At 39.5% G+C, this 24,807-nt stretch overlaps 2 protein-coding genes across 2 annotated transcripts; both read left to right on the forward strand.

The window, feature by feature from the left end:
* Window positions 1-4,297: 4,297 nt before the first annotated feature.
* emilin3a (elastin microfibril interfacer 3a) lies at window positions 4,298-8,400 on the forward strand. Its single transcript, XM_038723695.1, has 4 exons — window positions 4,298-4,810; window positions 4,958-5,077; window positions 5,213-5,757; window positions 5,980-8,400. The coding sequence occupies exons 1-4, from the start codon at window positions 4,659-4,661 to the stop codon at window positions 7,935-7,937; spliced, it is 2,775 nt and encodes a 924-aa protein (XP_038579623.1). The 5' UTR covers window positions 4,298-4,658; the 3' UTR covers window positions 7,938-8,400.
* Window positions 8,401-13,473: 5,073 nt separating this feature from the next.
* On the forward strand, window positions 13,474-23,297 carry opn7d (opsin 7, group member d). Its single transcript, XM_038723696.1, has 6 exons — window positions 13,474-13,809; window positions 19,571-19,661; window positions 19,786-19,948; window positions 20,293-20,420; window positions 20,539-20,873; window positions 21,164-23,297. The coding sequence occupies exons 2-6, from the start codon at window positions 19,571-19,573 to the stop codon at window positions 21,644-21,646; spliced, it is 1,200 nt and encodes a 399-aa protein (XP_038579624.1). The 5' UTR covers window positions 13,474-13,809; the 3' UTR covers window positions 21,647-23,297.
* The last annotated feature ends 1,510 nt before the right edge of the window (window positions 23,298-24,807 follow it).

The following is a 24,807-nucleotide window of genomic DNA, read 5'->3' on the forward strand; positions in this document are numbered from 1 at the left end:
GTGACGCCTCAGAATTCATTATTTTTCACAAGTACCAAAAGAAAAAATAATCGTAAATATACCAACCAAGATTAAAGTTAAAACAGTACAATCTTATATAAAGTGCTAAAAAAGACTTGTAACTGTGGGTGCACCGACACAGGAAACAAGGTCCAGGTTTGTGAAGTGTTGGGACCAATTACTCTTGTTTGTTCTTTTACATGACTGTGAACATACAAGAGCAGATATAGGCCACTCTAAAACAAAAAGTGCTGAAAATTAGACACGACTTGAACCAGTTTCTAAACCTGCATTTCCAACATTTCCTCTTAAACTCTCCAACAGTTAACCAGATGAATAAAAACTGCGCTGACTATTCTCTAATGTTCACGAATTAACACATGTCAGGTTACAACTCTTGATAAATTAGCATGTAATATTCAGAAACTTAAGTTGACAAGAAATAAGTGAAGAGGATTTGGGTCATAGTTTTCAGAATAAGGTTTTAATCAGACTCATATTATTGGTTAGGTTGACTTCAGGGCATGAAGAAACTATAAATACTATATATTCTCTTTGGCTAATGCTCAAACTCATCTGTTAGTCCACACAAGTTAAAACAAATGCTGAAAATGACTTGCAAATATTGTAAGAGCCAGTCCTCTTGGGAAAACACTGCTAAATCCACACAGTCCAGAAACGCTCCAACTTTGTTGAAAACCAAAGACACAAAGAAATTTACATGCCAGCTCAGAATTTGGACCACTGGTGTTAAAACTAAATAGACACAAAGAAATAGAGAATGGATAAACACAAATGCAACTACCCATATGTTGCACAGACTCATAGACTCATGTATGGTGTTCTCCACTCTTTTTCATGAACACATAGGCACATTTGGCCTGTGGCAATGTTCAGAAGTCGAAGAACAGCTTAAGTTTGACGTATGCGTTATGACAGGCAGGTGAGTGGAAACTAAAACAGCTGGAACTTTGTGATGCCATTCAAGGAAAAGCCTGGGTGGAGAAGCCACTGGCCTGCAGAATAAAGCTGCACTTGTTTCTTAGCACCAGAAAGTGAGACTGGACGCTTGTGTGCTCTGCAACATGTTTCACATGGTACAATGAGAGCTTGTTTACAAATCAAGAGGGTAAAAGAGCTCACGGAGAATATGTAACACATACATCGTTGTGTATCTGCATTGGGTGTTTCTAGGTAAAGGAGAAAACAGGATACAGGAAATGGGCCTGCTTCAAAAAAGGGGCCAACTAAAAGACACAATGTTACTCTTGTTCAAAATTAGGTCGTGTTACAATGGTCACGGCAAAACATTTTTCAACAATGTCAAGCACTAACAGTAGTTTGTACATAGGCAGAGGAAGTATTCAGATTTTCCATTACAAGTAAATATCCTTCATTCAAATCCTACATAATATATTAAATGTCATCATTACTGATGCGGTGGAGCTACTAATAACTTTATGTACAGTCAGCTAGTTTAGTCCACATCCAAATCTGAGGGGAGAGGAAAAAAAACAAAAACAATTCTGCTACACAAATGCGTATTCAATTTTTTAAACTTTGATTTAATCCATGCCTTTACAAATTATTATTTAATTTGACCTCTTTGGGCCTCAAACAAAACTTTAGACAGCAAATTCCACAATGGTCAGGAACTACTGGCCAAGTAGTAAATTGTTTAACAATATATTGTATTTAATAATCTTAATTGTTTTAGGTGCTTTTCTTTGTAACAGCTGTCAGATAAATGTAGAGGACTACATATTTCCCTCTGACATGAGTATTGGTAAAATGTAGCATAAAATGGAAATAATGAAGTACAACAACTTAAAATAATCCTAAGCACAGTACACCACTGCATATGCTAATAAATCTCAGACACATAAAACATAGACCAAAATGTTGTGTAAGCGATGGAAACTGTGGCATTATGTTTGCTCCATCCTCACCCACCTTACTTCAGATTGTCTGCACAGTCACAGACATCGCTGTGAACCATCTAATAACAATTAAGGTAAATGTTAACCTTGTAAAAGAATGACATCCTTATTAAGGCTGCCCTGCATTCTCCAGTATAATAGAGGAACATATTGGAAAGAAAAGTAAAATGTAATCAACAGTTTTAAAAGGCCAAAACAGAAATGCTTAAAGCTTTTAAAAAATTTACCTTAGTAGAGGTTCAATTTAAAGACTTTGATTTTAGTTGCAAGTACATTCAGTTTGTCCTTCAAATTCCATATTTTACTTAGAAATGCAAATGCTGGGCTTTTTTTGGAAAATTGTTACAGTAAATTGATTGTGATGAAAACAAGCAGCTAAAACATGGCTCTGTCTAATTGGCCTAAAAGTGGAAAGCGTTGTGATACAGTGGAGCTGCCAGGTGTCTTTCTCCACTCAGGGCAGTCAACTGTACAAAGACTTGTGTTGTCAATGAATGTGTGGGCTTGTGGGGCAACACACTCAGGCAAGGGTGTGTACTGTCACAGCCTTCAACACAGTATTTATTTTTATTTGTTTCTGTTCCTGGAGGTTTGCTGTTAAGTCAGGGTTTAAACTGTGTCAATGTGCATGTGTGAAGTAAAAGAGCTCAAGATGTTCCACAGATTTCCCTTTAGAGACTTCAAACATCACATAACCTCAACAATCATCAAAGTCACAGTAGGTGTGGACTCCCATACAGATTTCATACAATATTATATATTTTCTATATGCTAGTTTAGTAGCACACACTAAATGAGACTATACTAGATAATTTTGATAATCGATCAAAAAAACACAATCCAAAACATTGTCTGGTTCCAGCTTCTCAAATGTGTATTTTCTGCTTCTCTGTTTTTTTTAAATCATAAATTAAATATAATTTGGTGTTGGACTTTTGATAAGACAAAACAAGACATTTGAAGACATCACCTTTACAGTGATAGAATTTAACTACTGTAAGTACTTTACCTTTTATTTTAAGTACCATACTTTTTCAAATTCTGGATGCAAATATTACTCACCATAGTACTTTTTACTAAACTACATTTATTTAGTTTGTAGTTACTTTGCAGATTCAGAAAATCAACTTACAATTATTATAGATTAAGCTACCTGGCAGTAGGTAAAAGTAGTGAAGTAATATAATTAGCCCCACCTTTACCAGCTGGAACATTAGTGATGCTTACACATGAATGCATCAATAATGATGACGCAATAATATAATAAACATTTTTCTGGCATGGGCCATTCTGCATGATGAGCACTTTTATTTTTGGTACTTCAAGTGTTATTTGACGCTAATACTTTTACCTAATTAATTTTTCAATGTAGAACTTTTACTTGTAACAGAGTATTTCAACACGGCTGTATTGCTACTTGCTAACCATCTGAATACCACTGCACTTTGGTTTCTAGGAAACTAATGGGCATTTTTTAAGAATTGTCAACAAGAAAATAATTATTAGTTGCAGCCCTACAGCCTGTACGGCAACTTAATTTATGTCATTAATAACAAACGACATATTCTCTACTGTATGTCATTCTGAGTATGATGATACAGGAGGATTTAAGGTCAACTAGAGAGAATGGGAGCTGTACATGGCTACAAAGGAGCACTGGCATCATCAAAAATGATTTTGAGCCATGTTCTTGGTAACTTTTCTCATCTACATTAGTTCAAAGTATCGGCCAATGTACCTTTAGGCCGTTTTCACAGCAGACATTTTGTCTTGTCATATCATGTGTCTCTGCTTAATTTAAGTGTTCCAGTAAGTCATGACAGTGTGACAGTGAGCCACGAAACCAAAGCATCTAAATGGAATTCAGCCATTATTAATTTTATTAGTTACACACTACACACTGCCTTTACTACTTTGACATGTCAACATGTCTTCTGTGGAAAAGGCCTACACACTTAAGGATCGTACACAATACAGGGTAAGTCTTCTTCACTCTGTATAGAACAAATAAATTATTGTTGACTATATCTGCTTGTTATCTTGGATCATTATTTATTTCAGCTATTATGCTAAAATGTTAAAATAACAAATAGGGCAAATTTTGGGACAAAGCCTGGTGTTGTACACCCTGGATGTGATGTGGTATTTCCCCTTCAGTTTGCTGTGATGCTGTAACCATGGGAAAATAGTTCATGGGATGCCAGACTCTGCCCTTATTGGTAAAGGCAGCCTTCAACCTAGCTGTATAATAAAAACTGGATTTTCTATGAAGCTGAGTACTACAGTATAACACAGGATGGTGAGGGCTCTCTTCTCTACTCAAGTGTCACTCTGGTGTTACTTTAAGGAGGTTGAATGGGAGGAGATATGCAGATGGTGCCAGTGGGGCCCTATTAGTGGCATCTGTAGTCCGCCAAACTCACAGTGGACTGTTGTCACTCCAACACAGTTCACCACACCCACAGCCAGCTTGAGGTCAATATTCACAGGGTGGCATTCTGCTTTACAGCACAGCCAAAAAAGGTCTTTTCTAAGCTATTTTGCTGAGTTTGTGTGTTTTTGTCAGAAGCCTGGCACAATTTCCATATCAAGTGATTGGAGTGGAATATTCACTTGTCTTTGAGGGAGGACTACTTTTTTCTTCTGTGATTATAACCTATACCTCAGTTTGAAGACTGCTTTCACTGAGCTTTTAACTTAACACGTGACTATTCAAGGATGCATTTTGTGATGGCTGTGAGTCCTTTTGTGTTCATGACTCTATTTTTGTCACTGGTCGAAACCAAGTTCTACAGACCATTCCAGTTTAACCAGTATAAAGCTGGGCTCAGTCAACACCATGACCAAGGGAAACCCACCAGCCGACACAAGTAAGTTATTTCTCTCTCTCTGTCTTGTGCTATGAGGAATCAAGTATACATCACAATTTACTTTGAGTGACAAAGTTTTGAATTTTTTAAGCCAACTAGAAATCATAATAATGTGTCCAATCTCATCTTTTATCTCCTCTTTGAAAGGAACCACTGTGCCTATGTCATTGAAAAGACAGTGTCATTCACTGTGCAGGATGGGGCAGCCCCATTTGTAAAAGCTGAGTACAACAAGTGTTCCTGGGGTCAAAAATGTCCAACTCTGCTGTGAGTAAAGAGCTCTTATTATGTCAAGTAAATATTTAGTTCTTGATCTGCCTTAACATGACTCACATCACTTCAGGGTACAAAAGACCACAGTCAAGTTTATGTTTCTGACTAATGGTTGGTTGTCACCCTCAGGTATCGTCTGCAGTACAAACCACTCTATAAGGTGGCACATAAAACTGTCACAGAGCTAGAATGGCGTTGTTGTCCCGGGTACTCTGGTTATGGCTGTATGGAGAGACATCCAGTTTACCAACACCCCATGAAAATGATGCCGCCATTCAAAGGCCCGCCAATGAAAGGCCCACAGTTTAAGGGGCTGCAGTTCAAAGGCCCACAGCACAAAGGTACCATGTTCAAGGGTCCCATGTTCAAGGGCCCACCTATTAACACTGTTGTGAAGGCCAACCCATGGAGTCAACCCAAAGGACCTTCCATTGGCAGTTTCAACAATTACCCAACGCGTCACTTTGGGCCTCCAGGGTCCTCCTCCTTCCCAGACACCTCTTTTGAGCCTTATTCGCCAGAGCCAGAGCCAATGCCAGAACACCAGGAACCACATCTCACAGAGCACAACCAAGAACATGACCATGACCAAAGCCAAGGAACTGAGGAACATATACCAGAGGAAATTCCTCCTCCTCTGTCTGGTGGTGAACAGCCTGAGGGTGAGACCATAGGTGTGTCCAAATGCTAACTGTGTTTTACTATATTGTGTGTTCACACTGGATAGGGGACAAAAACAGAGCCTACACCTTCTCTCTTACAAAGTAATAGAGTCACACTGAACTCGGAAAAACTGATTTGTCATGTTCCTTTGAACTGGATTTAAATAGCAAACACCAAAGCACAACAGTGTACTATGTTTTTTCCAATTTTAACAGCTTTGTTTCTCTCTTTAGGCCAGACTCTCGACAGTGAGACAGAAGTGCGGATATATCGAATGGAGGAGGATGTGCAACGTCTAAACCAGGGTCTGGAGACCCTGAGGGGAACTGTGAATGGACTGGAAGATAGTCTGCGAGCCTCACTGAGAGAGGATGCCAACAGGATGTTGTCTGCTCTGCTCTCTGCTGCCCCCGGTCCTGTTCCTGCTCCCGCTGTAGCCTCCAATCCATCCACAGTAGGGTTTGTAGAGATTCCTGGAGGAGACCCTGAGACAGAGGGTCTAGATGGCAGACATGTGTTTCCAGGCCTTACAGATCTGAATAGAAGGGTAGAGGAGCTCAGGGCAGAGCTGCAAACCAAGACAGCACAGCTGCAAGAACTCAAAGCAACAGTGATGGGACATGATGGAGCACTGAAGAAGATGACAAATGCAGTGGGAGTTGTATCAGACTCCACTGGCAATTTTGAGGAAAATGACCAGAGAGCTATGGAGAAGTTGATGGAAGACAAACTGAGTATAGCCAGGACAGAAATTCTTGGTGGGTTTGAGAAGCGCTTGGAGAGTGCAGAGGGCCGATGCGAAGAGAAAGCTGGGGATGTGTTTCATCAGTGTCAGAGGGAGAAAGGTGAGAGGCAAGAGCAGATGGAAGATGCTATGGAGGAAAGAGCCACATCCTTGAGAACAGAGCTGAGAAACCTACAGGCACAGATCCATAGTTTAAAGGCTACAGAAAGCTGCTGTGGTAGAGTAAGTGGACTGTTTGAAAGGGTGCAGCTGCTGGAAACATCAGTGGCAGGCCTCAACCAGTCCCAGGGTCACCTGAGATTGGAGCTGGGTGGACACAAGGACCACATAGAGGGAATGCTGGAGGGGCGGTTGGGGTATGTGGAAGCCAAGCTCAACCAGACTGGGCAAATCAAAAATGATCAGTCTGTAGGGAGAGGTGGTGTCCCAGACAGAGCTGAGACAGGACAGGGCCTGGAGGCCAGAATGGAGGGTCAGTTGAGGGCTCTGGAAGGTCGTTTACTGACGGCTTTGGAGGAGCTGGGCAATGCCACTGCCCCTGCACTGCTAGAGGGTCATGCAGTTCCCAGTCTAGAGACAGAGCTGGAGTCCCTGCGAGGCAGACTGGAGGTGGATATGGACAGGGTGCGGAAGCACCTAAGCACCCTTGAGATTCTCTGCTCCTCTTCCTGTTCCTCACCTCAAAACCCATCTGCCATCCAGGGAGACTCTGCTGCACCAAGTAACCTGGCAAAGGAGCAGAATATGAAGGAGGTACTGGACAAGCAAGGTGATCATTTGAATAGCCTCAATGTCACACTGCAGAACATCCTGAGGCGTCTGACCCTCAGGGACCAGCAGGAACATGCAGAGGGAGATTCTCCCATCCAGGGAGAGCTCACAATCCTCAAGTTCAATGTCCACTCAGTCAACCAAACCCTGAGAGGCCTCCAGGATTCCTTGGGGACAGTGGTCTACCAGGTGGATAAAACCAACAGTTCCTGGCATGAAAGAGAGGCTCGTCTGGCCCAGCAGATAAGGGGTGTGGTCCAGCTCGTTGGACATCAGGCTTCCATGCTTGGGGCAGGTGAGCGCAGACTGACCCGACTTAAGGGTGATCTGCAGGACATGAAGAGACGGCTAGCTCAGGAGGTCCAGGGCTGCCGGAGCACAGCTATAGGGGTCCAGAAAGAGGTAACTGAGTTTGGAGGGCGTGTTTCCAGTGTGGAGGACCAGTGTAAGGGCCTGAATTACTTGGCAGAGGACCTGGAGAGAATCAGAGAGGAGTTAGAGGGACAATCAAATGGACTTCTCCTGCAAGTCAATGGAACTCTCTCTAGCCATGCTCAGCAGCTGGCTGAGCTGAGAAGTGAACTCAAAAACTACACCTCCAAGGTAGAGCCAACACAAAAGACTTTAGAGCTGGACACGGAGCTGAGACGGGGTGACACCTTCACTTTGAACTAGTACAGTTTATACGGATAATAGATTTTAAAAATAAATGAAAAACTATAAATATTCTGCATGTGTAGTGAGGTCCACTAAAACCCCATCTTATAATTTGAATTGTTAAACCTAAAGGTTTTGAACCTGCACTGAAATAAGGATGGTTTTAGTCAGCTTACAGTATAAAATGAAAATGGCAGCTAATTCTGACTGCACCAACACAGAATCTTGAAATTGAATCATGATGGTGCTAATAATTGCACTGTTTCTTTAAATGGACCATTATTTAAAGCCTCAGTGATTGAAAAAGAAATAAACAGCAGCAAACTGTACCTGTGTTACTGTACTGTATCTGTAAAGCTTAAAAAATTGTTTAACAAGGTTTTCATGTTTAAGTTTTCGTATTGATTTGTGATATGTTATGACTAAAAGTATACAAGTTATTATGTTTTTTATGGCTTCAGTTCTTGATGATTAGTTTCTATTCTACTTGTAATAATGCATAAAATGTTTTTCAGTACTGACAATCCAATAAACAAGTTTATTTACTGTTCATGCTTTTTTGGTTAACAGATATTTCACACAAGAGGTGTTAGATACATATAAGAAATTATATTAACAACTCTGGGTCTGAATTGGATTTCTAAACAACACCAACTGTAAATTTCAGAAACTAGTCACGTTTCATTTTAGAGGTGAAGTGTTGATGCAGAGAGGTGGGGAAACCACAAGAGAGCAATAGAGATGTATTACTGTTGACTGCTTGGGACTACGGGAGGATTTACTTGACTGAAGCTATGTTCATGGAGAGAATGAATGTTAGTCTCCCTTCCAAAAATTTTGTTAATGGGTGACAACCCTTGCTTGCATGAAGAAAATTACAAATTGGCATTATTACCAAGGTGATACAAAAAGAAAAGGAGCATTTCGGTATAGCAGACTGCATTTTATTCTCTCTCTCTAGGCTACAAATCTACTATCCCAGCTGTCTGAGCACACTTGTCATTATACGTTACAACAGGGCAATAGGTGACCTTGCTTATAACCCCCCCATGTTATATTAGCTGTTTCACTATTGGACAAACAACCATTAAAATGACAGCTATGTGGGAGATGAGTCCATTGCTTGTGAAAACGTTTTAGCCTGAGACATGTGCTGAATAATAACTATGGGGAGGAAAGGACGGCAGGAAGAAAAAAATACCTTACCTAGGTAATGATGCAGATTCATGCACACACACATGCAGAAAGTGAGAAGGAGAAATATATATTACTCTTCTTCCAGAAGAAACCTTTCACACATAACCTACAAATTACTTTTCTTCCATTACTTAAAACTACAAAGATAAAAATGAATGACATTAAAGAGAAATACCACCCAAGTCCTAAATTACTTCAGGTCTCAGTTTCATTTCTGTCATTGTTTGACTTGACTCTTATTTCTTTTCTGTATTCTTCCCACACCTCCCTTAAGTTCACACTTCACACAAGCCCAGACAACAACACATTAATCTTGTTTGTTTCCAAGTAGACACCTGGACAGAAAAGGCAGTCGGGGGCTCTGGTGAATTTCTCTCCTCTGACTCAGAGTCTCTTCACTGCTCAATCATGGATCAGATACTGAGTAATGCTCCCTGCTCAACTCGCAGTGGCCAGGGCATGCACCAAAATCACAAAAGGCAAAGCTGGCACAAAGACAGAGGACAAAGGATATTTGAGTAAACAGAGGGCTGCAGTGACCTAAAACATGAATCATCCTATATAATGTCCTATGTAGAAGCGTAAGGTGAAAGAACAGTGTTTGTCCTTATTAAAGTGATGGTCAGAGAACAGACAGTGTTCAGTACAGTTGGCTGTCATACAAGGAATTTAAGAAGTCCTTAAATCGAGGACTCAGAGCTTCTTCCAAGATTTTACATTTTTCAAGAAGCTATAATCTGCAAAGTTGAACTGGAGCTTTTGTCCTCTATACTGAACAGGTTATTGTTGAAAAGTTGTACTCATAAAAACTCACGCTTACAAAACATTGTCAAATTTAGAATCATGAATGTTTTAAATAAATTAAATACATAAGATGTAGGGATACTATACTGGAAACACAGCACTCATTTCCTAAACTAGCTTTTCTTGTGCCAATAAGATAAGAAATGACGAGTCTTTCTCTAAACACTTCTTTATGTCTCAGCTGTCACTCACTAAAAATGGATTCTTGTCAGAGCTAAGTGCCTATACTGGAGTGTAGATTATTAACACAAACAAGGATTAATAAAGGATTAAAATGAATTCATGCCAATGATGATTTTATTTTGAAAAGGAAGTGCACAAAGGTCTTCTAGATGAGTTCTATACATGTCTGTACCGAATAATTTATCTTATGTAAATCACATAGGTGTAGGAACATGTGCATTTGAATGCAACTTTGAATGTTTCTTTTATATATATTGGGACTCATAATCAAAAGGTAAAAAGGAAGGTTCTTTCAGCTTCATAAAACAACGTTTAGTGTTAAATGAAATGAAAGACAGAAAAACATTGACATATTAAAGTGAAAAGAATACATTCACATTTTAGCAAATACACTTCTTGTTGTTTGCCAATTGTTAGATGAGAAAATCGAGTTTTCACTTTCATGTCTGTACACTTATGGGCCCCTGTCCACCAAAGTGTTTTTTGCCAGCTAAAAACACCAGCTGCTGTTCTGAAATCGCCTAGCTGGGAGCGCAAGGGTGCGATTTTGAGGTGCAGCGTTTTTTCCCACTGCTTGGTTGCTATATGACACATAAAATCCGTAGTTGCAAATATTTCTTCCTAACTTTACTGGATGTAAAAATGTCATCACAGAGTAGAGTTGCTCTGTATGAAGAGAAGGCTGAAGCAGGTAGAGAGAGACGATGGACTCGCTGTATGCGGGTTCATGAGATTTTGTGGACGAGGAAACATCTCGGCGAGTACCACGTTTGGTCCAAGAGCTCAGGCTGGATGAAGCCCTGTTCCAGGATAGTAACCGTTGCTACAGTGCGGTGTTTTTCCCGCCCCTCCTGCACTGTGATTGGACGGCTGGGTAAAAAGTGACAGTGACGAGCGCAGCGTTTTTCCCAAAGGTGAACATTTTTCAACTCTCTGCGACCGGAAAAAAACGCTCAGCGCCTCGTCACGCTCCTGGCGTTTTTACTAGCTCGTAAAAACGCGGCGCTCCCATTGCAATTAATTGAGGGGTGGCGCAATGGTCCTTTGGTTTGAGAAACCGGCTTCAATCCCCCACTGTGACCCATCCACCATTGTGTCCCTGAGCAAGACACTTAAGCCCTAGTTGCTCCAGAGGCGTGCGACCGCTTACATGTAGCAAGTAAGTAAGTAAGTCGCTTTCATATCTTAAAATATGATTCTGCAGTGTAATGCATTTCAAAATAAAAACAGATAACAATGAATTATTATTATTTATTATTATTACAGGCAGAATACAGTCTGTTTTGTAAATTATTTTTAAGACAGCTGTGTGTAATGGCAATGCGCTCTGGTGCAGCACATCTCCACTCAGATGTTGTAGACTTACTAATGAATACGTCCGGCTGGCTTCACATGGCTGCAAGGATATAATGAACTGAAGGAGAAGGTTTTCTTCATACAGTATGAAGCAGCTCTGTGCAGCAGATACTGTAAGAATCACTCATACTAATTTACAGATAAATGCAGATTGATTTGCCACTGGCATCCACCGGCTTGGGAATGTTTAATTAAAACAATTTATTCAGGTTTTGCGCATTCACACATCAAACATGCACCATGTGCTCTACACTTAGCCCCGAAATACTGCACAGACAGGCAAAGCGATTTTCAAGGGCAGGCTAATACCAAATGATCAGAGTGCACCATAAAAATAGGTTCCTGAGTCTACAGCCATGCTAGCAGCCCTGTGAGGCTGTACACCTGCTGATGGCCATTAGTTTAGCACATATTTGGTCATAAAACAAAGTATTTTTTTATATAAATTCGAATGATGGCTCTGGATGAAAAGTTATTATCATTTATCTAAGTGGGGCATGAATATCTGTACAAAATGACATGGCAATTCATCCAACAGTTGTTAAATTTCACTCAAAACCCCAAATGTCAACCTCATGGTGGCACAAGAAGAAAAGTAAGGGGATCAACAAAGGTCATCAGGGTAGTCTGAGCACTATGGATATCTGTACCAAATGTTGCGCCAATCCATGCAGTAAATGTTGAGATATTTCACAGATTAAGTGAAAACTTTGACCTGCTGGTGGCGCTAGGGGAATTGTCAGGGGCTCACCGAAGTTTATTAGGATTCATTCTTTCGGGATCATGAATATCTGTACCACATTTTATGGCAATCCATCAAATAGTTGATATTTTAGTCTGGGCCAAACTGATGGGCCTAACTTGCTTCTTTAGTCTTTATTTTCTGATGGATAGTTTCACTTATGTTCAACTTGATCTATCATAATTTCCTCTCATTCTGAATATCCTTCCTACTGTCATCTCCAATGTCATACTACAGCGGGCTGCTGGCTGTGACACTAAGTTAATCGAAACGTGTCAGAGGTATTAATATGACAGCACTGCTCTTTACAGCCTTCTGACAGCCCTCTAGCCTCGGCACAGCTCAGCAAGCATGCTCGCGCTCCCTTAAGCAGCTTTCCATGACTAAAAGTCTGCGAGCAGTGCTGGTCCAAGCAAACACCATGGGTAGGTATGATAAAGAAGGATGACACAGCGCTTCAGGTGTAGTTCAAATGCTCCCTAACAGCACTGGATTTACTGTGTGACCAAGGACGACACTATATTTTCTTAAGTGGCTATCACATTCAGTTTGGACCTTTGAATTAAGTCAGTCACCTAAAAGAATTCCAGTCGCAAATTATGCATCAAACATTTTGTACTTCTCAATGCATTCAAACGTAATCATTAATTAGCACAGTAACAACAGGCAGTCACTGAGCACAATCGTGAAGAGATGCTGCAGCTTCATTTCTTCACTATGAACAATTAGGACCATGATCAAAGGTGGTCATAAGTTGTCTAAGATTCCTGTCACGCGACAAGAAATTACAATAATTTTTCTCACTCTGGCTTTCATCTTAAATTGGGCACATCCTGCAACATTAATATTCTATTAAAATGATTTGATATTCAGAGAGAAAATCCTTCAAATGTTAAAAAGGATCAAAATCCACCTTGACATTGTTTCATCCATACATATACATTTAAAGTCAACAGCCGTTGTGCCGATGCAGAAATGAGCCGCTGTGTATGAGTGTGATGTGGTAAGTAATTTGGGAAAATCCACCTTTCATGCATGATTCATTTACATGATTTGTATGTGTAAAGAAAATGAATAATCAACAAATAAAAATGTTGAAACAAATAAAAGTGTAAGGGGAACGTTGCGAGTAAGGATGGAGAGAGGGTGTGGAGTGTTACTTTGAGTCGTTAGTGACACTGAGAGCTTGGCACAGTATTATTCTGATCCCCCCCTCCCTCTCTCTCTCTCCCTCTCTCTCTCTCTCTCTCTCTCTCTCTCTGGCTGGCCTGCCGTCACTGTGGGCTTTTCGTTCAGTGCATCTCCACAATGATGATGAATGCATATGCTGTATGAGAGAATGACCTGGCCAGATGCAGGTGTGTGTGTGGTGTGTGTCTCACTGAAGAGGAGGAGAATACCTTAACCGGTCACTTCAATGTGAGCTTCAGTGTGCTCCTCCCTCGCTCTCTCTCTCTCTCTCTCTCTCTCTCTCTCTGTCTCTCCCTCTCTGTCTGTCCATCCTCTCTGCCTCCCTGTCGGTGGCTGGCCAAGCTCCTCTCCTCTGTGTGCTGCTCTCCACCTGGCCTCCATGAGTTTAACTGAGGACAAACCATTCCTCCCTGGAAGGTAAGCAGCACAGCAGTGGTGTGTCTTTTCTGTTTCCAGTGCAAGACAAAAAGAGATTGGACAATAACAAAAAGCGGGATCATTGTCGATGACGCACTTATTTGATCTTCCAATTTTTGCTGATGTTGTTCAGTGTTTACTAGCAATGGATAATGAGATATAGAAGCAGATAGGATATTTCTTTACTTTTATTTTCTGTGCAACAGTCTGGTTGATAATCATGACTGATGGTGGTTGTTATCTTACAATTCTCCCTCTAAAATGATAACATCTTGGTGTCTTAAAAGGGTATTGACTGAAGGACATTCAGTCAACTTTCAAATACAGACTCAAGAAAATGAAAAGGAACTGTACTGGCTATAATGCTGATGAAATGAAGGCTCAGTCATCACAGCCAAGTTGGTCACTGACGTCCCTCTCAGTTTTTCTTTATAATTTTGTCATATATATATCTATATATCTCTAGATATATCTCTAGAGATATATAGATAGATAGCTATACATATATATATGTCTACATCTACATCTATATAAACTGCATGTATGAATCGCCTATGGTTGTTTCCTGCACAGACATATAGCATGTGAGTTGATGATTCATTTGTTTGTGGGTTCTCCCTCTAGCCTCACAACAGAGAATCAATATGTTCAGATTTTGATGCCACAGTACGATGTCTTTCTATTGGACACAACAAGATAAACCAAGTGAATGACCTTCAACTGAGGATCAGAGTCAAAGGCAAATAACAAAAAACAGCTGTCTGACGCAGGACATTTAGCCATCATTGACACAGAAATGTTTGCTTTCCCATTCTCAATCAGACTGTGGTTATGTAATATGTTTGTGTCATGAAGAGGAAGCAGTTGTGGTAGAGTGTTGTTGTTACTAGGGTGGCAGAATCGTATTTATTTATTTATTTTTCATTCTTTGCGGCTGCTGTCCTTCCCATAGGCATGGAGATCGGGGGTTCAGAGAAAAATGAAGCAGCAGCATTTTAAAGCCTTATAAACATCAGATATTATAGATACCCTATATTAGGAAGTCTGATTGTTTATTGAGCATCCAATGAAAAGTGATCCAATTAAGTTTAAAGAGACTTCAAAAGGTCATTGTTTATTTTGTTTGCATCAGACCTTTCAAGATGAATTTTCTCCATACCAACTGGATGATAAAATAGTCCCCAATCTCTGAAACTGAATCTGTGCCACCACTGCCCTATGATCAAATCCTGCCACAAGAAAAAACAGGGAAAAAGTCTGCAATTACAAATAGTTTTTAATCCTTCTCTCTGCTTTAAAGCTTCAAAGTTGATTATAAACTGCAAATCTATTTACTGTTATGCTCAGATTCAAATTTGCTACAAGGCAAAGCCGCATGTTAAAGATTATTGTGCAAAAAGCCGAAAACAAAATTAAAGTGTGAGTGAACTATTAGCAGGCTTGAATAGTTCAGTATTGTCCATGGTCAGATTAATACACTGCAATGTAGGAAATCCTAAACACATTATGTTATCTGCACATCACGTGATCATTCTCTACAGTCCTCAGCATGCCCTACAGTGTCTGACAGACTTGCTTCTTTGTCACACTGCTGAAACACGGTGTAAATATTGTACTGTGATGGCATCCACTTGTCACTGTTAGTCACTCTCAGATAAGGAGGCAGTTACACACAGCAAGGGTGAATACAGTCCACTTCAATCTCAAAAACGTCTCAGTGGATGAGCCGCACAGCACACTGTGTGTCACATGTTGAAGTGAAGGTTTGCGTTTCAATATTGCACCAGGCAGTGAATCACAAGCTTCATAACACTGATGATACAAATAGTTTGTACACAAAAATGTGTCCTACAGCTGCAATGATTAGTCGACTGAAAGAAAAATCAATTGCCAACTATTTACTTAATTGTTTCAAGCATCTTTCAAGCCAAAATGACATATGTTTGGTGGTTTCAGCTAAGCATGTAAATATTTTAATTTTTATTTAAATATTTGATTCTTTCCTTTGTCATTTATGATTGTAAATGAAATGTCTTTGGGTTTTTGCCTAATGGGTGCACAATATTTGATGACGTTACTTTGGGATCTGCAAAATTGTGATCATTAGTTGCAGCCCTTATGTGGACATTTGCATCCAACTGTGCTATAAAACAAGCTCTACACTAGAAAAATGGCACAAGGGACAAGGCAGACCAATCATCTCAAGCATACACGATACAGTGTGACACTACACAATTATTTTATGATTAATAATGTCATAGGTACAAACACCGAGGGCTGGGTGTGAATGTAACATCACGACGATGATGCCAAGATACTAATGCCATCATTATTTTATGTAAATGGTGAAAAACGTGTGGGCTGAAGGAAAGGCAATGTCAGGTAATAACAATGAGAACCATGCAGACATTGTAATAGTCACTGCTCATGAGCTCATGCGTGTGGTCTCTTTCCAGTTGCATCCTAAACACAACGGTCAGTCTTTAAATGGCTACTTATCTCCTCTGACCACAGACATCTAAAAGCTTTTTTCAGTGACATCATATGAATCCCGCAATTTTGATTACATGGAGCAGGGAAACTTGTCACAAACTCAGAGATTACTTGTCAAGCAGACAAAAGCGGTAAACTGCAGATAGACCAATACAAATCTTTTCCTCATATTTTGCAGTCAAAATGTCTCCACAGAGACAGCAAATGTGTTCAAATAGGTCAGCGCGTGAGAGCAAATGTGCATCAAAATGACATAATGGGGTAAATAAGCCAGGTCAGCAGGCGATATATGGTTTACCCCCTACATCATCATCTGGAGGTCGATGTTCCTGTCCCAAAGGCATTCCAATTGAACAAGAGAGTTATTCAGCCAGACTCAGAGACATGATAACAGTAGTGTAACAGCTCAGCCAGTCTCAAAATACTCAATCTGTCACAGCGAACCAAAGGCAGGGTTCAGCTGGTTAAGCTCTCCCCAGCTCTTTCTGTCCACCTCCTGCTTTCACACTCACGTGGCTGAGGGTCTTCCTCTGGTTACATAAGTGAGTCCAGAGTCTAGAGACATATTTGATAGTAATGTCACATATACAGTACAGTGTGTCTGTGTTATTGTTGATGAGAGGCACTTTAGGGCGTTCATTTGTTAAATTAAACAACAATGATTAAATTCAATACTTGTGTTCAGTAACGTGTTCAGTAACTGCTTTCATAATTAAACAGTAAGGGATTTGAAGAAGAAAATCAAGGGAGATACTGCTCACTTAGGCTTGATGAATGTGCTGGTGCTTAAGGATCAGGAGCTTCATTTATAAAACTAGGGTCCTGATCTAGGGTGATGATTTCCGTGATGCAGAAAACACGGATTGAATTACGGTATTTAATAATAAAAATGGAATCAACAGTAAAACGCGGAATATCGTGCAATCTGCCAAAATGGGGGTGCAATCTATAAAAGTTGGGGTTTTATTTAGCATTAGAAACATATTTTTCACAGCACTTAAGCCAAATGTTCAGAAAAAAAATTATGCTGCTGTGTTTTGGTGTAATTTATGGGCATGCTGCTTTTGTCCTCTGCTCTCTGTTACCAGTGTTTCACAGTGTTTCATATCGAAGAGAGTTGCTACCAAGAGCTCATAAATTCAACAAACTCTCAGAAATGCAACCACATCAGCAGGTGCAAGACACAAACTCATTGAAGACTTAGTGACTGTATGGGCAAAGTCAGATATCCCATTAGAAAAGCGTAGCCTCCATCAGAACCACTTATTACTGTGTGTTCAAGCAGCATATGGAGGCTGTCCTGCAGAAGACCTGTGAGAAGAAATTATTAGTAGCCAAGTAATAACCTAATAGGGGACAATTCACAGTACATTTGTTGCTGCTGCAATGCATTTATTGTGAATTGTCCTCATAAATAATTGCACATACATTTGAATATCTATATGCATATTTGCAAGATACAAAACAGAACTTGGGTAAAAATTAAATGGAATCTGGTAAAAACTAAAATAGATTTCAGAGGGCCCTTTAATACTGACTTGAGCATAAGTATGACTTATGCAGAAAACCACATATTAGAAGTCTAGGCAAAGTCTAGACTTGACTTAAGTGACTTTCTAAATTCTATATTTTGCTATTAACTCCGAAGGCCAGTTTTTTTTAGATAATATAGCTAGAAAGGTGTTTCCATCATTTTTCTATTTACATCAATGAGGGGAGAAGAAATAACAGAAATACCTCTATGTGTAATGCACAAACTCCAAAAAGAAAGCTGAATCAACACCTCTAAAAAAGTTTCAACATAGACCAAATATTATGAACTTCATAAAAAGAGGGTTTATTGCAGGACTGTCGAAATGGACTGCATTCGTTTTAGCTATATGTGAACATAAGAAACTGGCAAATGTGTATACATTAGTTTAAATCTGTAATTTACAGTAATATTAGAAAAAATGTAAGATGCATCTAAAAAAATTTAAATATGGTGGAAAACTTATCTTCCGTAATTTAATTCAAATAGTGAAACTTTCATCCATCTATTATTTTTTTTTTAAATCTTGATGATTACAGCTTACAGCTCACGTAAATCTAAACTACAGTATCTTTAGATGCATTAGAACTTTAAAATAAAGAATTTATTACACAGAAATGTCACCCTGAGAAGAGCTCTAATTCAATCTAATCAGCTAATTAACTCAAAACACCTGCAAAGGTTTCCTGAGCCTTTAATCTCTCAGTCTGGTTCTGGTGCTCACAATGAACTTTTCCACGATATTCTAATTCTAGCTGAAACTTGCTGGAACTTCTGTCGAGTCTGCCGAGTCTCCTCTACTCAGACCGACTGGACATTTCGTCATTGACTGGTGTGCTGACTTGCATAGTAATGAAACCTTGTTCTTTATCCTCTGTGATTGCTGAAGTCCTTCAGAGTCAATGTTGCCTCTGCATCATCCCTGATAGCACTCAAAGCACTGCTTCAGTGTCCCTGCACGGTGCTTTCCTTACTGATTTCCATTTTATTTGTCATTCTCCTATCAACCAAACTGATGTACTGAATAGGGTTCATCTTTTTTTGTGGATTTGTGAGCAAAAAGGTACTGATTGGCTAGATAATGAGTCTGAGTGCTTCTGACATGCCTTTGACTGATGCTGAGAAGATACTGTTAAAACCTCTTATTTATTAAAACCATAATCTGTGTATAAAAAGGTCTGAACCAGATTTGTGTGTATGCATGTGTGCGTAATTGTAACATGTGTAAGCTGGGGACAATATTGTAATAAAAAAAATTTCCTAGCAAATTTGAGCACATGTTATCTTAATCTAAATTTAGCTCTCAATCTCTCATCCCATACTCCTGTTGTAAATCCTGAAAGGCACAATATTTAAATTTTTCCCACCATCTGTCAATGCAGCTTTGTATATTTCTATTTAATATGATTTGTCCTCATCTTTTGCTCAGGATTATTTTTATTAAAAAACATTTTTCATCTATTTCTGGTTCTGTAGGCAGGAAATATTGTGTAACTAAGACAGTAAGAAAGCTTGCAGTGTAGACAACAGATAGAAAAAAATGGAGAAATGTTCATCTGGTTTCAAATATTGAGCCCAGGCAGTGAGGATATTGTTTTTGCTGCTGTAACTGAACACTCCTCCAACAAAAAAAGTGTTTCAAGCCAAGCTTACATCTGTGGAGTATCAAGTTTGTTTAAATTATTCAATCACCTCATTATTTACAATTAACTCCAGTGTGTATTAATAACATTCTAGATGGGAAATGCTTCAAACACATCTGCTGTGTTTGCCTCCACCATGTCCAAGGAGCATGACATCCTCATGGGTTCCCTCTACAGTGTCTTTTGTAAGTCCCACACAACAAGCACATCTCTGCTGTGGCGATCCTTCACTGACATCATGCACGCATGACAAATCTTCACTAGTCCAGACCAATCTCTCTCTTTTTTCTCTTATGTCTTTAAACACAGGTATACTGTCCCTCATGGGAAACTGCATTCTGCTACTTGTTGCATATCACAAGCGGTCGACCTTAAAGCCAGCTGAGTTCTTCATCATCAATCTCTCCATCAGTGACCTTGGGATGACGCTCTCTTTATTCCCATTGGCAATACCATCAGCTTTTTCACACAGGTATAATATTACCCTCATATACTTTATTTCTCCCATCTCGTCAAATTAATTTCTCAGTCACCAATTCATTAACTGCTGCTTAATGTATCTATTAACTACGACGGCAACTACTTTTGATAATGAATTACTGTTTTATATATCACTGTAAACCAAATATCTTCAGCTCGGACAAACTGAGGTCACCTTGGGCTTTAAGAAAATTGAGATGGGCACTTTTGTTTTTACTATTTCCTGACATTGTATGTAAAGAGAAGAAGAAAATAATCAGCAGATTAATTGATAATTAAAATGATTGTTAGTTGCAGCCCTAGTCTCCATCACATTTCCCTTGTCTGTGTATACAGGTGGCTGTTTGGAGAAACCATCTGTCAACTCTATGCTACATGTGGAGTACTGTTTGGTCTATGCAGCTTGACCAACCTCACAGCCCTCTCCTTTGTGTGCTGCCTTAAAGTCTGCTTCCCCAACCATGGTGAGGGGATAATAACCTATCATGGTGACAGATTTGATCACAAACCTGAACAGCGTGACGTTTGAGAAAAGTGCCACAATAACTGCAAAGCCTCTTTTTCTATCTCCTGTCTGATCAGGTAACAAGTTCTCCTCGTCACATGCCTGCCTCCTGGTGGTTGGAGTGTGGTGTTATGCATCTGTGTTTGCTGTAGGGCCCTTGGTACAGTGGGGACATTACAGTTCTGAACCTTACGGCACAGCCTGCTGCATTGACTGGCATGCACCCAACCACGAGCTTTCAGCTATGTCTTACATTGTCTGCCTTTTCGTCTTTTGCTACGCACTGCCCTGCACTGTCATCTTTCTCTCCTACACTTTCATTCTGCTGACAGTGCGCGGGTCACGGCAGGCCGTCCAGCAGCATGTGTCACCACAGACCAAGACCACCAATGCACACGCTCTCATTGTCAAGGTCAGAGGATTTGAGTGTGTCGCTTCAGCATCACTGACGTCAGGTTTTGCAGTTGACAGGATTTGAGTATATGAGGCAGTAAATTATTCAAATCTTATAAAAATGCTTTGCTGACAACTTGCTTTATGTTTACAGAGTCTTCTCATGCATATGTAGCTATTTGTGAGTGTATTTACACCATTTATGGTTGATACTTTGGTATGACACTAAATAAATCTTCTGCATGTCATGTTGTTGTGGTGTATCCATGTACGAGTGACTGCATGTGTGTGTGAATGTCTCCTCCATAGCTTTCAGTAGCAGTATGTATAGGTTTCCTGGGTGCCTGGAGCCCATATGCTGCCGTGGCCATGTGGGCTGCTTTCGGAGATGCCACGCGGGTTCCTCCTGATGCATTCGCCCTTGCTGCAGTGTTCGCCAAGTCTTCAACTATCTACAACCCTATGGTCTACCTGCTGTGTAAGCCCAACTTTCGCGAGTGTCTCTACAGAGACACATCTATGTTGCGACAGATGATCTACAGGGGTAGTCCCCAGTCAGATCCAAAAGAACATTTTGGATCAACCTCACAGCGCTGCAAGGACGCGAGCATCTCCACGAGATTCTCAAACGGACAGCACGAGAGCTACGGGGGGTGTCTGCACTGCACTGAGAATGCAGCAGCGTGTAACGTGACCACACCCCTAAGGACTGCCTGCATCCTGACTGGATCCTCTTACAGAGAGGTGACAGTTAGCCAGCTCTCAGCCACACCACAGGATGGTTTACTCTAAACACAAAACCCTTCTCTCATGAAGCAAACAAGACAGAACAGGTGCTCAAAAAGACTGGGCATGGACAAAAAAACAACAACAAAGGACCTGCACAAGTTATTAATGTGCGTGTCATCATGACTTTATAGCATGACAGTCTTACAAGAACCTTTTGATGGCATTCTTCCTGAAAGTCATAAAATGGCCACTTCATTGTGAAAAAAAATTTAAAAACCACACTGTGCTTACTTCATCGGAGAAGATTTGCCACAGAAATGTATATACTTGTGAAGTGTTGATGCGTATTTCTGTGTGAGCTTGTTTCCTGTTTCATTTTAATGTGCAGTAATTTAAGTGGATTCTGCAAGGAGCAGAAAATGGGACATGACAACCCCTGCTGGTATCAACGTTAATTAAGCAAATGTAACATTTTAAAGCAGCTTATCATATTTAGTGTACAGCAGGAACATACTTCTTAATGTGAGGGCCAGTGCAAACAAGACACATTGTCAGGAAAAAAAATGTTTAAGTGGTGTAAAGCAGATGAAGAAAATGTTTATGGTCCTTGTCACTAGTGAAATTCATAGAGACATAAAATCAAACTGACAACTGCTGTTTTCTGGAAGCCACTTCAAGCCCCTAGGGGTTGGGTATTTCATACTAAAAAGACAGATTTAGGTGGAGTATCACTTCAGTGAAGAGGCCCGTACTTTATGAGACTCTACTGTGCCATAAGGCCTGTGGTCATTCTCTTACTGTAGAATGACAGATAAAACTGGCAAACCCTGTATACCTTAAGACTGTTTTCTGGAGAAAAAATCTAATTTGGACAGTGACAAAAAAATGAGACTAGAGGTCAATTTCACCATTTCATGTTAAGGCATTAAGTTTGACAGAAATGTATACTCTTATTTAGTGAAAATCACTCTAAATCTCTTTCCTTTAGAGGATTCCTTAACTTATTTTGGTTGTAGGACCCCACTCCTCTACAGACTCCCTTAGTTCTAATCTTGATTTCACCTTGATTACATTAGATTAATACTAAAAGGGACCTGCTTTGTAAAGAAAACGCGAGTGATATGAGGACTTTTCCAAATCGTCTGTTCAGGAAACAAGAGGAATCAGGGGAAGTTTTTTGTGTCCAGGTGAAAAACAATGGAAAGTAGGATTTTAAAAGTAACTAATAGGCATTGAAAATGTCTGAAGCTCCTTAGTTACAGATAATTTAAAAAAAGAATTTCCTAATTATGTTTTTGATTAGCATACATTGACAGTGCACACACAGAAGTCTCTATAATCTCTAATGCATATTAGATTATAGACGCTTTTATGTTTGCCTTCTACTCCTTATTTTATTACTGTATGCTAGTTTATGTGCATTTAAAGTAAAAAAATAAGCTATAAAATAAATAATCTTTGGAGTTTAATCAGTTATTAAACAACCATATCTGATCGTGCAGACGTGTATCATAAGACTGACAATTCATTCCCCCTAAAAAACAGAAAACAAACAGCACTTAGCTATATTTAATTCTGTTTTCCCTTTTTAATGTGACACTGTGCTCTGTGGCTTCATGTATGCATATAAATAAAAACTGTATGTGTTGATCATTTTGAAAACCAATTCTTGTACAGCCTTATTTACTAAAGAAATAAAAACACTGAATAATCATCGTTGAAACTTGCATTGTCTCCCAGAAAATAATAAATAAATAATTCTATTTATATTTATTTAATGGTTAATATTATAAATTTGTTAAACAATATTTATTTAATTAATTTTAGATTAAATGAAAGAATCTGAATGAGGCCCGGTGTCATTAGTCATCACGAACATGTCAGATGCAAAATACACTGTAAAATATGCGTGAAATGGCAAATACAAAATTCCTTGACACACTGACAGAAATTAAGAAAATACACCTACGTAGCTTATTTTTCCCCTCATTTTAATTATCTGTGAAGAAATATTGAGCACACCGGAGTCAAATTAACTGCCAATCTAATTTTCTACAAAGGAGCGTATTGACATTATTGGCAGCACCAGTGTGGTCTCTGTTTAAAATTCCAAGGCTGGTGTGTAACACTTCCAGACGCTGAAACAAATCTCCCCTCCCTTTTAAGACAACAGCTTTAGTGTTTCACAAGACACTGCTTGCCTTCAAATATACTACATTCTAGGAGAAAACTAAAAGTGTCAATGCCATCTGCCTAAAAGAAATCAACAAAAACCAAGGCAGCTGTGTGTATTCATATTACTTCACTTTGAGTTATGAGCTTAAACAGCTGCATAATTAATGAAATGTTTAAATAAACTGGACAAGCTTAATCTGGGAAGGCACTCTTAGGGATTTTAAAAAACTACTCATTTAATGGAATGTAATACTTTCATTTTCATGCAGTCTTTTTTTCCACTGAGGCGGCTTTTTCAGAGGAGTATTTTAAGCACACTGACCAAAGTCATTATGACAGCGAAGCTCCAGCTGGGGTGTTGCCAACCTTTTGAAGATAATGCACATAAGAAAGCACACTGGAGTTTAAATCTTGAAGATAAAGAAGACAAAACAGAAATGTGTACATCTGTAGTGTTGAACTGCTTAAGTGATCTACATCTAGCTGAAATTAAATAAAATGAAAACTTAACACCCATGCCAGCAGGGAGCCCAAGCATATATGCGTGAAGTATCGACTTAAATACGAAGTAATTTATTTTCCCCAGTGTAAAAAAATGTCTGGAGGATAAGCTTTTCACTCGCCTCCATTATAGGCAAGCACAGAAATGTGGCCAGAGGAGTTAAACAACTGAAATGGCACATAATATTTAAAGGAACAGGCAGATTAATACAACATGGGCATATACACACAAACACACACACATTAGTTAGGTACCTTTCGAAAAGCTGAAAAAAACTTCTACTAAATTCGAAAGCAATGATTTACTTCTTACTATTATTTGTGATATTCTTGATTTTGGACTTTGTAAGCTTCTTTTCAGGCAGATGGAAACTTTACAGTTAACACGATTATATATAATACGCAATACACTGTTATGCAATCACAGACGAAGTGAGACTTTACCAAGCACAGCACCCAAATACACAATTAGGAGTCCCTTCAAAGATAATGACTGTGGAGGTAACATAGTGAACAATCCCAAACCTTGTTCTGCACATCTTTATCCT

This window comes from Micropterus salmoides, unplaced genomic scaffold, assembly GCF_014851395.1.
Source record: "Micropterus salmoides isolate LMB-PRFRI ecotype aquatic unplaced genomic scaffold, ASM1485139v1 Ms_hic_scaffold_16, whole genome shotgun sequence".
Classification (NCBI taxonomy): domain Eukaryota; kingdom Metazoa; phylum Chordata; class Actinopteri; order Centrarchiformes; family Centrarchidae; genus Micropterus; species Micropterus salmoides.

What these genes read in the sequence shown, in the direction of transcription:
- opn7d (XM_038723696.1), top strand. Translation starts at nt 19,571, where the DNA reads ATGGGAAATGCTTCAAACACATCTGCTGTGTTTGCCTCCACCATGTCC. An exon ending in CCATCAGCTTTTTCACACAG is followed by an intron (nt 19,949 to 20,292) that starts GTATAATATTAC and finishes CTGTGTATACAG; the next exon opens with GTGGCTGTTTGGAGAAACCA. An exon ending in AGTCTGCTTCCCCAACCATG is followed by an intron (nt 20,421 to 20,538) that starts GTGAGGGGATAA and finishes CTGTCTGATCAG; the next exon opens with GTAACAAGTTCTCCTCGTCA.
- emilin3a (XM_038723695.1), top strand. Translation starts at nt 4,659, where the DNA reads ATGCATTTTGTGATGGCTGTGAGTCCTTTTGTGTTCATGACTCTATTT. An exon ending in AAACCCACCAGCCGACACAA is followed by an intron (nt 4,811 to 4,957) that starts GTAAGTTATTTC and finishes CCTCTTTGAAAG; the next exon opens with GAACCACTGTGCCTATGTCA. An exon ending in CAAAAATGTCCAACTCTGCT is followed by an intron (nt 5,078 to 5,212) that starts GTGAGTAAAGAG and finishes TGTCACCCTCAG; the next exon opens with GTATCGTCTGCAGTACAAAC.